This window comes from Pteropus medius, unplaced genomic scaffold (genome assembly GCF_902729225.1).
Source record: "Pteropus medius unplaced genomic scaffold, Ma_sr-lr_union100, whole genome shotgun sequence".
Lineage (NCBI taxonomy): Eukaryota > Metazoa > Chordata > Mammalia > Chiroptera > Pteropodidae > Pteropus > Pteropus medius.
This window is the reverse complement of record NW_024340696.1, coordinates 10364767-10379790: the sequence shown is the minus strand read 5'-3', so window position 1 is coordinate 10379790 and position 15024 is coordinate 10364767. Positions and strand designations below refer to the sequence as shown.

At 42.3% G+C, this 15024-nt stretch overlaps 1 protein-coding gene across 4 annotated transcripts in view; it reads right to left on the bottom strand.

The window, feature by feature from the left end:
- Nucleotides 1–15024, bottom strand: part of KIAA1549L (KIAA1549 like) — a 230885-nt gene that overhangs the window by 70312 nt on the left and 145549 nt on the right. For all 4 annotated transcript variants that reach the window (XM_039866602.1, XM_039866611.1, XM_039866630.1 and 1 more), the window contains exons 7-10: nucleotides 14337–14499; nucleotides 12758–12817; nucleotides 7365–7516; nucleotides 1430–1601 (exon numbers count right to left, since the gene is read on the bottom strand). In XM_039866602.1, the coding sequence (XP_039722536.1) occupies nucleotides 1430–1601; nucleotides 7365–7516; nucleotides 12758–12817; nucleotides 14337–14499 (547 nt within the window). The remainder of the gene's footprint in view (nucleotides 1–1429; nucleotides 1602–7364; nucleotides 7517–12757; nucleotides 12818–14336; nucleotides 14500–15024) is intronic.

Sequence of the window (15024 nt, the reverse complement as noted above, 5' to 3'; positions counted from 1 at the left end):
CCCTGATATGAACTCATCCTCGACTGTCAACTTCACTTCATTATGCCCCAAGAGCACAGAAACAATCACAGAAAACATCCTCAGGTGTCCATCGACAAATGTGCCGCCTGACTGGCACCCACAGCCCTGCACTCCGCTTCCCTCCCGGTGCAAAAGGATGAGCTGTCCCTGTACCCTGCCGAGTCTGACTCCTCCGCGTGAGCCACACCCCCATCCACTTAAGGGCTTCACGCCTACAGTTCTCATCTCTCTCTTCTACATCATCAATTTCTCCCTCTCTATTACAGTAACCCATCAATATTCAATATCTCCCATGTGCCCCTCCAGCAACTGCTGACAGATGAACCTCCCTAAACAACGGGTAGTTCCTTTGATACTACTCCCCTGCGCAGAAATCTTCAACAGCGCCCACAACCAGTCACATTATGTACAGTCTCCTTCCTGTCACCCAAGGCCCGGCTCTCTCAAGCAACGGACCTCTCTATCCCCATCAACTGCTCCTCGTGTTTCTGCACTCCAGGCGATTTGAACGCCTTGTTTTTTAAGCACACCTGGTACTTTTTGCTTCCATTCTTTTATATATGTTCCTCCCTCTTTCTGGAATATCCACCTTTCCTCTCCCTCTGCTGAAATCTTAGCATGTAATACAGTTAAGAACACATGTTTAAAATCAGACATTCAATTTCATATCTCAGTGACTTAAGTACTAGTTCTGTAATACTGAGCGAGTTAGTGAAGCTTTCTGAGCCTCGGTTTCCTCATCTGTAATTTGGAGCTGAATAAGGTTCCCCAAATAAGAGGAGAAAGTGAGAAAATCTATGTAAAGTAATGAGCACAGTAGTTTCCCCGGGCCGGGGGGTGAGGGGCGGTTATTCAAAGCAGCAGCTATTTTATAATATCCTTTCTCTGTCCACTCTTTCTGGATGCCTCTTCAGACCAAACTCTCCCTCTGCCAACCCCTGCGTTAGCACTTTCCTGCAGTCCACTCCTTTGGTTCTCCATTAACTCCCTCTTTGTTCCTTTAAAGACAAGGACCATCTTGCCCACTTCTGTATATCCTCCAACACCAAGCACAGCTCATACAGGACTCTATAAATGCCTATAGAATCAAATTATCTTTAATTTCCCAGCAGACACATATGATCTCAGCTATGGTGATTTTTATAGCTATTCACTACTATACTGAGGAGGAAGAACAGTCTGGACTTGGGGCAAAGCAATATCATTACCATTATTCTAATATTCCAAACATATCCTTTATCCTAAACCTATTGCTTCAAACAACACAGGAAACAGTTGATTTAAGAACCTTCTAGAACGGATATATATTTAGCTCTGGGTCCACTAACAGGAGTTTGGGGAATCACTTTCATTTGCAGTAAACATTTAATGGCATTAAAAATAATGAATGGAAAGACTATCTCCTTACGGTCAGCTTGCAGAAGGACAACGTGATGCAGGGTCAAGGCCATCCTCTGGGAGTCAATGGTGCTCAGGATCTTGGCAGCTGCGGTCCCCAGCAAAGGCTTCCCGTTGTACAGGGTGTAGTAAGTCAGCTCCGCTGGGTCCTTGGGTCCTGGCACCCGCTGCATCTTTACCATCTTTCAGGAAAAAAGAGGCCATGTTTATAGGGCATCTTGCATAGACCCTGCAATCACCTGGGTGATCAGCAGGCTATCTCCTGACTGCTGAAGCCTTCCGTGGCCAAGTAGACCCACAGGGTATATTTTAGACATCAACACTATTAATGTACTTCCATATCACCAAAACCTCAAGAAGCCCTGATATCGCTGAAGGGAAAGATGGGGAGGAGAAAAAGGTTCTAAAAATATGAACATCTGGAAAGTACAGTTTGAGACTGGAGAGGAAAACACTGAAACGGTGATGTCTTCCAGCCTCCAGAGAACTCTGGCCTCATTTGAAAATAGGCCTTCGCATTAATTCAGGGCATGAATTAGAAACAAAATTTTTCTAATTTCAAATTCCTGCAATTGCCAGAGAGGGAAAAAAATGAACTTGTATGTCTGTAATTCAAAAGATCTCTGATAAAAGCAGTACCTGGAGACTTTTTTCTAAAATCACCTTTGTTGCTTTTTCTCACTGTACAAGTTACATATATTCACTACAGAAAATCTGAAAATAAAGAAAAGCATCAAGAAATGAAATTAAAAACAATCTATTGAGTTATACGAGTTCTTCATATACTTTGGATATTAGCCCAAATAATAACAATCTATAATCTCTCTACCACAAGCTAATAATGACTATTATCATTTTGGAGTATTTGCTTTTTTCACACAAATCTTTTATTATTTTACAAAATTATTTATCATACTCTGTATAGTATCATATATTGCTATTTTTACTTGTACCCTTAAATGGTCTTAAATATAACAAAAGCAAAAATGTTAATTTTTGCATTATTTCAACTCACACCTCAAAAACTTATTTAGTAAATCCTTTATTGTTAAGCACTTAAATTTTTACTCATTTTTCAGTATTGTAACTAACTACTGATAATCATTATCGATACATAAAACATGAATTTTATTTTTTAATCTTTTATTTTTAATTTTTATTAAGTTTATTAGGGTAACATTGGTTAATACAATTATATAATTTTCAGGTGTACATTATAATTTGACATCTGTATATTCTATTGTGTGTTTACCACCCAAAATCCAGTTTCCTTCAGCTACCAAATATTTGATCTCCTTTACCCACTTCGCCCTCCCCCTATCCGTCTATATTTGATCCCCTTTACCCCGTCTACATCTCCCCTCCTCCTCAACTCCCTACCCTCTGGTAACTGCTAGTCCATTGTCCATGTCCCTGAGTCTCTATCTGTCTTGTTCATTTGTTGCTTTTAGGTTTATATCCCACATATAAGTGCTATCATGTGCTTTTCTACTTTTTCAGTCTGGCTTATTTCGCTTAGCGTGATTATTTCGAGGTCCATCCATGTTGTTGCAATGGCAGCATTTCATCTCTTCTTATGTCTGAGTAATATTCCATTGTATATATGTGCCACAGCTTCTTTAGCCAATCATCTATTGTAGGACATTTCGGTTGCTTCCATGTCCTGGCCACTGTGAATAATGCTGCTATGAACATCGATGTGCAAATATCTTTATGGATAATGGTTTTCAAGTCTTTGGGGTAGATACCCAGTAGTAGGATTGCTGAATCATATGGTAGATCAATTCTTAGTTTTTTATAAAACATAAATTTTAATATCGACATAATATTCTATTGTATGCGTGCCTCATACACTTAAGTAACTCTTCATTTTTTAACATTTATGTTGTTAACTTTTCACTACTATAATTAAACATTATAGTATAGTATTTTCTAAAATGTATATTACAGATTATGAGTTTCATGAGATATTGAAAGATATTATAAAAATGTTTATAGCAGCATTGTTCATAATAGCAAGAAAACTGAAAATTTGAAAATCACTAGCAGTAGAAAGGACAAATGAGTTACAGTATAGTTAGACAATGAAATATCATAAAGTAGTATAAATGAACTATGGCTATTTGTATCAATATGGGCGAATACAAAGGCCTGACATTGAGCAAAAGAAACAAATCAAAGAATGTAAAATTCAAAACCAGACCAGGCTAAATGATGTCCTGTTTAGAGATACACACACAAATGGGAAAATCTATACGAAAAATACAGGCATGATTTCATACAAAATTCAGAGGCACATTCAACTCTTCCAGAAAGGAAAGAAGCAGATATAATCAAAGAAGCCACATAGAAGGCTCCTGGGGTACGGTAAGAATAATGTTCTTACCCTTTGGGTTGTGGGTTAGCTCTTCAAACTCTACATATTTTATGCTCCTTTGTATATATGTTACATATGACAATTAAAAATAGATATTCCTACAATACAATAAAAAATCGGTTTACAAACCAATCTAACCAGATACTTCACAAAGGAAGATATCTGAATAGCCAAAAGCATATAAAAATGCTCAATGAGGAAATTCAAGTTTAAAGCACAAGACACCACTATCACCCACTAAAATGGCTAAATAAGAAGGGCTGACAACACCAAGTGCTGATGAGGATGTAAAGTAACTAGCACTCCACATCTGGTTCGTGGGAGTGTAAAATGGTGCACTTTGGGAAAGGATCTGGCAGTTTCTTACAAAACTGACATACACTAACCCTATGAACTAGCAATTCTACTTCTACATACCCAAGAGAAATGAAAGTGTATGGCCATAGAAAGACTTACAGAAGAATGTTCATAGCAGCTTTGTTTGTAATAGCTAAAAACTGGAAAAAAGCCTGGGTGTCCTTCAACAGGAGAATGGATAAACTGTAGAATATTCATACAAAACAATATTATTCAGCAATAAAAAGGAATGAACTGCTAAATAATATAACATGGATGAATCTCAAAAACACTACACTGAGTCGAAAAAGCTTTACACAAAATATACTGTAGAATGCCATTTATATAAAGTTCTAGAACAATCTAAACTGATCTGTGGTAGGAAAATAACATACATTATCAAATATAAAACAGTAAAATAGTACACACTGTTAACTGTAGAACCTAGACAGTGACTATCTGTCACTGTACTTTCTTTTTTTTAAACTTTTCTGTGAGTTTGAAAATATTCTGAATAAAACGTTGGGGAAATGTAGATATTAAATGCAAAGGTCTCATGGGCTTTGCCATTTAGAAACCATATAATATGTTAAACGAAATTAAGGAGATTTCTTTACTGCAAGTCTTTTTAGAGTCTTTGGTATGCCAATATACCTTGGGAACTGTTGAGAAGGGGCTATGGGATGCAGCCCCATCCAACTGATGTAGCCAAAGGGACACTTGGCCTGAGGGCATCTCACAGGACCATGTTCCAGACACTATCTAAGAATGACTGCTCTCACCCTTCTGTCTTTGGGTTCATTTCTATTTCTTTGAAATGAATTTTAGGACTAAGTTTGTGGCCATCTAAAAGGTTCTTGTCTAAATTGCTCACTTCCCCTCCAGAAAGGTCCCACCCACTTACTGTATTTCTCTGCATCCTCACCGATATGGGAGAGCACCATTTTACTAGTCTCTGGTAGGGGAAAATGGTGCCTTGTGGTAATTAAAACTTGCATTATTTTGATGACAAATGGAGGTAAAACATTTAAAAACATTTATTGGTCATATGTATGTATTTCTTCTTTGAACTCAATTTTCAAATATATCCACTAGACATCTTTAAATTCTAGACATCTAAATTTCCATATTCATGAAAGTGGCTCATCTTTTAAAATAATCTGATCCCAAAAGAAAGGCCTCTGTGTGGAAAGATGGTGTAAGCTATGTGGAGTGAAGATTACTTGGAAAATGTGGGCACGTTATTCCTGTCCCTCATGGGAGTGGAGGTGGGGTGAGTGTTACAACCAGGTAGAAGGTGAATGAGCTTTCAAATATCTAAGACTTCAATTTCAATTTATTAGCAGATCTTTCTTACCAAGATTTTTCTGAGGGTAATGCTAAAGATGATTTGGCTATAGCCTCTGTAAATTGGGAATCTGTAGAAATAAACCTCTACTTGCTTTAATCAGACTTTCTTGGCAACTACCGGGGCCAAGCACACTGGGTACTCAGAAGGAAAAGGAAGAACATCTCACTGGGCCCTTTTCAACCTGGAGAATGTTGTTAGATATTTAGCTTTACTCATCACACCACGATTGTAGGGTAGTCCTCTCCTCCTCCCTCGGCCAAGGAAAATCCCATTTCACTGTCATCTGAGTGACTTCCTTTTTGTTGCTTGGAGAAATGTGAATTTTAGGGCTCACATGGAACCCACAGAGGGAAAATCACAAACCTGATACATGAAATTAATCATCGCCTTACCTCAGGATGAGGCTGTCACAACCCACAGAGACATTTAGAACCATAGCAACATCCAATAGGACAAGGGACCAAATTCAACCACTATGATTGAGAGACCTGGAGTAAGGATGCTGACTCAAGCAGGAAAGTGTGTTCCAGAAGATGGGTTGTTTGTACTTTGAAGACTACCCAGGGACACGATCTGCAGACAGATTATGGTAATGTCTGTAACTTCCTTTAAAACCTTCCTCTTAAATAGTGTGATACTATGCCTGTGAGTTTAGGTTAAGTTCCACCCTCCATGTGGTCAATTATCAATGAGGAGCTAACACTCCAGGGGCAGTGGGCTAGATCTCAATTAGGAAGCCCACTCTAGGGGCACCTTCCAGGAGCCCAGCTTCTGTAATTTATTATCTTGCTCATCAGAGCTTTGTTAATTAGCGTAACGACTGTCAGAAATGGGTTCTCATTTGGTAAAATTCGTGCTATTCAAGATAGGTGGATTAGCTAAAATATTCTAGAGATACTCCCACTCGTGCTTTAACTACATAAAGAATCTAGAGGCTTGGAAGCCCTATCTTGGGGATAGCTACTGTCTTCTGTTAGGTTCCCTAAAAGTGGACTCAGAAGAGTTGAGGGCTTGTAGTTTACAAGGAACTGACAGGAGGATGAGTAGGTGACACAGCCATGGGATGGGAGCCAACGGAGGGTGCTTTATTAAGCTGGTTACCACAATGGGTGATGAAAGCTTAATTCTGCGGGAAAGCTTTGGAAGTGATCTGAACCTATATTTCAGAATTGTCCTAGCCAAGAGACAAGGGAGCTGGGGTGTCTATACTCTCACTACTGGTTAATTCCCAGGTACTTGTGGCCAGCCATGGTGTGGGCAAAGTGGATTCCAGCGTCTCAAGAGCAGCCCTTCAATAAAGATTCCAAAGAGGCTGCTGGAAGTCCATTGGCACTGATAGAAATGGTAAAGTGATCTGGGCAGAGCACCTGTGGTACCTGCTATGGCTCCCTAGGCTAAATCTCTGTGCGGTCACGTGTCTACTATGAACTTGGAGGGCTCTCCAAGTTTTGAAACCGACTAAATAAGGATAACAGAATCTTGTACCTGGAATACCGATTGGTGCATCTGCCACTCACAGCAGTGGTGTCGAGAGGGTTTGGAAGCACCAAGAGCTGGGACTTCATCCAGCCTACAGAACAAGTTGGTGAGTGGTTTGTGCTTGTTTACTTACAACTTTGTTGAATAAATATCTGCATGCGTGCAGAATGCGTTCCAAGGCCTCCTTTCTTTACAATCTAGTAGTGACACTGCTGGGGGCGGGTGGCTAACTCTCACCCTCCTTCATGATTTTGACTTATGACCTCCAAACCCTAAGAACAGCGCTGATTAAGTGGCTTGGTAAGCTTGCGGTGTAGTAATCATGCACACCACGTGATTAGTCTCAGGCAGCACGTTCTCCCACATTTATCAGAAGACCCCAGTGGCTTTGCGCACACCCACCTGTACAGTGTAGCTTCCCAGGGTGGTGGCCCGTTTAAACCGCCGACCTTGCTGCTGGGACATCATGAACAGCTGGGCCAGGCGCTGCTCCATGACGCGGGCGAAGCTCTGGTTGTGCAGGCCCACCAGCGAATTGTCCACGCCCTGCAGCACTGCAGATGCAGAAGGCAGAGAGGCTGCTCAGAGGGCAGACTCCACCACCAGCCCTGCCCCAGCCACGAAGTGCCAGGGGCCCTACCTCGTGTTAGGGCTCGGCCGTCCCATACTTATCTTGCTCACAACAGCCCCAGAAGTTTGAAATCACTCTCCACGTGTTATAGATGGTGGGAAGGTTAAGTGACTTGTCTGAGGTCACAGTTTGTAACCAGCCAAGTCAGGGTTTGAGCCTGTGTAACTGAAGCCTGGACTCTCTCTTCCATGAGCTGTGACATGTCAAATGCTGCTATATTAAATCCAAACCTCACTGAAGATTATGTGTTATAAAGAGTCCGTATGGGAATACAGCCCAGCTACTGGTATGGCTAATTGGATTTTTTTGCTGGTTCCCATCCAGAAGCCCTGGGGCGTGGCTACCCTTATTTTATTTTTCCTTTCAACAGCTTTGCCATGGAATCTGCGCTCCACCTGCAACTTAGCCCCTTATACCTGGGCAAACCATCCTGTTCAGTGTCCTCATTCCTCCCCTCTTCTATAGGGTCCTTTTGAGAGCCCCCACTAAAGCTGCTCAAAGCTTCTCAGGCACTCTTCCTGCTTTTGAGAGCAAGACAGAGTAACAGGAAGAGTGGGCTCTTGCTAGTTGGGAAACTTTAGGCAAACTACTGGCTCTCTCTTAATCTAAGTCCTTCTCTGTATAGAGAGAATAAGACAGTCACGTCATAGCAAATATATTTCTAATGGGTTCTAAGGCGGAAACAAGACAACGTATGTAAAGCAGTTTAGCACAGTGGCTGGTGTGTGGAAGGTAAATGAAACTCCTCTCTTTCTGTCCGTCCTCCACTGCTGTCCTTCACCTACACCAGCGTACCTGTACTCAATAGGTCAGGCGCTGATGATGGAATTCCAGGCAATGGTCAGTGTATGGAGGAGGATTTTAATAAACACTAGGGCTAGGACCACAGTGGTCACTCACTATTGGGGTGACTGCCTTTGGCTGTCAACTCCAAAAGTCTAGTCTTTCTTCCAAGTGCCGTGGGAAGCACATTTCACCCCAAACACACAAATATTGCCTTCAAACACAGCCATCTCTGAAATCCAAAACGCTTAAAAACAATACTTGTCTTAAAGAAACTAAAATTTACATGGGCTGGGAATGTAATACAGGAGTTTTCATTTAATAGAGTTTGTTCTACCACAGTCCAGCCAAGGACCATTAATACCACCCATCTACTGGGATATGGAAATGGCCTGGGTATAAAGAACATGTCACTGTTACGATTGCATCCTACACAGGGCCAGAACAAGCAACTGACGACAATGAGATACAGAGAATGTTTGAACTAATCAAGAGAGAAATAAAACCCACAGCTGAGTCTCAGAAATTACTTCTTTAAAGCCATAAATGCCACATAATCCCCATGGAGGGTATAAAACAGCGCTTTCTAGGACCCTTGTGAGGGACTCCCAATTCATCTGTCAGCAGAATTCCTGCCTACAAAAACACACCTGCGATGTTCCATTATGGCAGGTCTCTCAGAACCCCCCTGACATAGCCTACCCTCAGCCCCAAGTAGGAGAGTCCACGGTTTTGCTGGTTCGAAGGTGCTCCTCTAGTAAAATCATACAGCCAACTATTGAAGGATTGCCTCTAAGTCGGCCTTTCCTGACCACTGGACAAGAGTGGAGAGGACACAGGACATCAAGGGATACCATCATGGATTACTTTATAGGGGCTCCAGGGATGATTCAAGGACAGGCATCAAAGAAAGGGACAGTCAAAGCCCCCAAGTGATGAAAAAGTTCTGGAAGTGAACAGCAGTGATAGTTGTACAACACTGTGAATGTACTTAATGTCACTGAATTGTACACTTAAAAATGGTTAACATGGCAAATTTACGTTATGTGTATTTTAAAACAATTTTTAAAATTGAGGGCGGGGGGAAATTCCCTGCAGGGAAGTGTGGGAGGCTGTGGGAACCTCCCACGAAGTTACATGGAATCAGCACCTGGACAGTTCCCACATGCCTCATCGCTCTATTTGCAAAGAGAATGTCTTTCTTAGGAGGCAGCTTAGGGAAGCTCTGGGGTAGGAACCAGGAGACTGGGTTTGAACTGTGGCTTCTTCTTACTGCGGGTCTGTGGGCAAGTCACTTAGGTCCTCTGGGCCCTGGTTCCTCATCCAAAGACACAGGGATCATAATTTACTCCTGATTGTGTCACTGTGAAAAACAGACACTTAATACAAAAAAAGGCACGCCCATAATTGGTAGTTGTTATTGTTCAAATGTGTCCCTTTCTTTGCTAGACATATCCTTACCACAGGAAGAAATAACATGAAAAATAAAAAAACTGTGTTCCAGGATTGTGGTTTCTCTTTCCCCGAGAAGTGAGCCAGGCCTTAGTCTCCCGGCTCTTGCCGCCCGCCTGGAGGGGTGTGGAAAAGGGTGTGTGCCCACATCTCTCACAGCACACAGAAGCAGAGGGGAGCTTGGACCCTGGCCACCCGCCCTTGGCTACCACTGACTCAGCTTAGAGGAGGCGGCAAGTCCCCAGCTGCATTCAAAGGAGCTCTGTCCAGAAGATTCGCTGACTGTTACATCTCTTGTCTCCTATTCCTTCTTTATTTACAGTTGCCCTGGGCTCTAAAGTCCCAATGATCAGGCCTGGTCAGCTTCTGTTTTCAAGCTAAACTAACATGTGGTTGAGTCCCACACATTCAGAACCAAAAGAACCTAAATGTTCAGCTCATATCTTCTGATTCTAAAGGTGAGAGTGTGATGATCAGAGGGCCTGAGTGACTCACCAGGGACACACTAGGTTAGCATGTAGCAGAGCTGAGGCCAGCAGAAATCCTGTGATTGCTGGGTCTGGGATATTCTGACTCTGGTAGGTGAAATAAAGACAAATTTCAAACCTAAGATGGGCTCTCACCTCTATCAGGCAGCAATACTAAGTCTGTACATCTCTATCCTACCTGACTACAGGACAGCCAGGTGACCCCTGGATTCTCTGTAAAGAGGGATTGCAGCCTCAGCCAGTGACTGACCACCAAAGAGGAACCCACACTAAGAGGAGGGAGAAGTGTACTGTACCCCAAAATATATTTTAATATTAGTTTAGTAGGAAAACACATGAAAACATGTCAGAGTTTTATCATATAAACTACAGAAAGTTGCTCCAAACCCTCTGGGTTGTTAGCAATAAGCAGAAGGTAGGGTGCCTCTGATGAACATCTGCAGTAAAAGGGAGAGTGGTTATTCAAGGGCTGGAAGTTTAAACAGGATGAACAAAGCTGTCTTCATCTCTCAGTCCCCAATCTCCTACCTCTTCTGTAAATAATGGTCAAAGGTGAGTGGTGGCTGCCAACGGGGTTAGAAAGTAGTCATGAACCAAAGGGAAGAAAGGAGGGTGCACCTGGAATTTTGGTCCCCCTAAGCCCTAACTAATTGATCCAACCAGCCCCAAACACAGTGATGGAGGCCACTGTTTATTCTGATCACCAACAGCCCTAACAGTAATAACAAATGAGGGTTACACTGGTGAGTGGGCAGGGGGTCAAGTCTCAGGAGAATCCTGAAAACAAGACCATGTACAGAGTTTTTATTATATCAGGACAAGACACAGGTATGCGAGGACAGGAGGAAACAGGAGGTGGTCTAGGACAGTCTGCTTAAAGAGTGGGTGTGTTACCATTTAACGTGAACCTTAAAGTTAATGGGGGCGGGGGAGGGAATGTCCGCCAGTTAAAAAGCAGCATTTCTGGTGGAGGAATTATGATTTCGTAAATGTTACATAACTTACTGGCTTCGAAAATGTGTTGCTGGGTTAGCACTGTCTCTCTCTTGGGTATAAACTCTGGTGAATTTTTAAATTCTTTTTTAAACACATTTCTTTAGTTTGTCTTCTTAGCAGGTAAAATAATCTCTGCATATTCATGGCTCTGCAGGGGGACAAGTAATGGCATTTTCTGCAATTTAGAACTAGTCCTGAGCAGGCCTCATCAAGCAGCGGTGTGTGCTCCCTTGTTGGTATTTAGGCAGCAGCCATCTACTGCTTGTTTGGGACAGCAAGTGACAGGGGAGATGGGGAGGGAAAAAGGGAGGTTTCAGACGGGCCTGCTTGCCCAGGCACATCTTCCATGACTTGCAGGACCTTCCTCTCTCCTTGTTATGGGCTGAGTTGTGTCCTCCCAAAATTCAGATGTTCAAGTCCTGACCCCAGCACCTCAGGCAGAGTGTGACTGTATTTGGATGTAGGGCCTTTTTAAAGAGGCGATTAAGGTAAAGTGAGATCATACAAGTGGGCCTTAATCCAATATAACCAGTGTCCTCATAAAAAGAGAGACGACTCACAAGAAACCCACTGCGCTGATACCTTGATATCAGACTTCCTGCCTCTAGAATTGTGCAAAAATAAATTCCTGCTGTTGAAGCTTCCGCCCCCCCACCCGCCTCCAGTCTGTGGTACGTTCTAATGGCAGTCCTGGCACACCGACACCTTCCCTCTCCTGTCCCTTTCACGGCTGGGCTGGTCACTTTTCTTCCTATAAACATCTACCTTCTCTCTTTGTCTCCAATCCTTGCTTCTCTGATTTTCAGAGCTACTGTCTGGCTTTTGAAGAACACAAACAATAACTTTTTTTTCTCTCTTTTTTTTTGCTGTTTCATAAAGCTCAGCTAGGAGATATCAAGAGGAAAAAAAAGAAAATGCCACCAAAACACCCTCCTTCTACTTCCACCTGCCCTCACCGTCAGGACACCTGTGGGCTCCACCAGGATGACGGTGGGTGTGCGCCCCGTGCCAGGGAGAGGGGAAAGTGCAGGCTTGGCAGTCCTCTTTCACGGGGGTTTTGTAGGGTAGTGCGGAACGGCTGGCTAACTTTAAACAGACAGACAACCTTCACATGGACGTGCCCTGGATGTCCGGTTTGATGCTGTACCTTCTGACTGGTCCACTTTTTGTAAAGAGGAGGCCACTGGGTCTGTTATTGTCCATTGGTTATCTAATGTCCATCTTCAGTGTGATATCTGTTTTTATTTCAGTTTACTCCACCTACTCCTGGTCCCGTGAAAGTAACTCCTTAACTGACAGGACAGGACTGATAAAAAATGATGCCAATCTTCTGACTGAATAACATGCAGTTTTAATGTTTTTTAAGGTTTTTTTTTTTTTAATATGCAGTTTTAAAAACACCAATCAACCTGATAGAATGAAAGGGGAAATAAATAAGAAATTACCTGTAATTACCCAATAGTCTCTGGTTGTTTCTGATATGTCAAGGTTGGGATATTCTAGTGCTAAAACAAATAAGAAACACACCAAATTAGTTTCGCAGGTTTTATACGTAAAGATTGTTAAGGGAAACAGACATAGGTGACAAAAAATGAAGTAAATAAATCCTGCTTTATCATACTTAGGAAATCCCTGACATACAGGCTATTCAGAAAACTAAAATACTCTGTAAAGAACTCACTTTCAGATGAAGAGTTTTCTAGGGTTTGTGGATTTCTGCTCATTCAGTTTTTCCATCAAAAGCTTCTTAAGTGAAACATCTTCATCATCAAGACCCACAGCTAGAATCTGTCTTAACTATAGCTTTCTCTTTAAAAACTATCCAACCATCATTACCATTTTTAAAAATTATCTCAAATAAATTTTTCCAATGTCAAGGACTAAGTTTAGCAGCCAAATGCTTGTAAACTAATGGTCTGATTCTTCTATAGGTGTAATGACCATCAGAGTTAATACACGTGAAGGGCTTAGCACAGTGCCTGATACACAGTAAGTGTTCAATAAATCTTAGTTGCTGTTATTTCCAAAATATCAAGATGAAAGAAACTAGATTCTTCACATGCTGCCATGTGATGTAATGCCATTTTTTATGATATCATCTTTTCCATAAAATCCAGTTATCTTTCCTTACTACATGGAAATTCACAAAAGCTTGCTGTTAAACAAACATTAAAAAAATTCTGAGTGGATACTATGTGTCAAGTACAACCACATCATCTCATTTATTTACAATATCAAAAGCAACCATAGAAGGAAACAGAAACAATTACGCTAATATGTGTTTTAAAAAAAACTTGCCCAGTGACTTTGAGAAACAATTCAGTACCAACAGTACCAACAATTAAATGTAAGAGCACAAATCTTTAGTTCCTTTGGCTTTCGAATAAGTGTTTGGGTACCAAACATAGGCTGTATTGTCTCTGAAGCCTATGCCTGCTGCATGGTAGTGAGGATTACGTAACCGGAGCATTAGAGGAAGAGGAGGCCACAAGAATATGGAGACTTCATCAAGTGAAGTCACGATGCTGACTGCGCATAAGGTGCATTATGATATCTATAGCCAGGGCAAGAACTGAAGGCCCCAGAACGTTTGCTGATGGCAGGAGTGGAGGAAACCAGAGTAACCCAAATTTCCATGAGGACAGATGCCCTACCAGGCAGTATTATAAGCTCAGAGGCAGATTCCTTGGGGTCAAACCCCAGATTCCATGTTTCACTAACTATGTGAGAGTGGGCATTTTATTAAACTTAACAAACTTTAGTTCTCTCATCTGCAAAATGGTGCTAATTTTGCACCATTTTGAGAGAGCGGTTGTGAGGATTAAATGAGATAGATAAGTGAAGGGAAAAGGCAGCTATTCAGTACTTTTTTTCAACATGCAATAAATTAGTCTTCGATTCAGTCCCTATCAGTTGTTTTATGACAAAAGAGTTGACATGTGGCCTTGGACAACAGATGTTTGCAAAATGGAGAAAGGCCCCGAGGAAAACGGCAGAGTCCCTGTACGCCGTGGACATACTCACGTTCGGCAATGGTGAGCGGCGGGTAGGTGAGGTAGAAGCCCACCAGCTCAGCCGAGAGCTGGCGGAGGAGGCTGCTGGCGACGGTGCCGTTGAGGAAAGAGCTCCGATTGCCCACCACGTACACCAGGGTGACTGTCTGCGAGGCGTTGGACGTGCTCACAATCTGAATCGACACAGGAGGAAAGGGAAGGGAGACATGCCATATAAGATGAGGGTCCGTTTCACGGAGGCCGTGGGAGAAGTCTACGCAGAAGTTCAGGGTAGGAATGAAAGGGAGGTTGGAAAAGAGTGAGGGGGAGACGAGAATAACAACAGCCGTCACTTCCTGATTGTTCGCTACGCGCCAGGCATCGTGCAAAGGGCGCGTTATCTCATTTAATCCTCACCGCAACTCTAGGAGGTGTATCTACTCATGATTCCCTTTTCCAGAGGAGGAAGCTGAGGCCTAGAATGATCGAGGGATTTGCTCGAGGTCACACAGCTAATAAGTGACAGGGCCAGGATTCAGACTCAAGCAGTCTGATTTCAGGGTTCGGACCACTGGAGTGTGTACCTTTTCCAGAGCGAAATTGTCTCGGCTTACTTGTATGGTCCAGAAAACACAAAATAGAGCATAGGAACGTTAAATTTAAGGAGGGCTCAATAGCTCAGACAGAGATGCCAGAGTCAAACTTTTGGGGAATTTTAA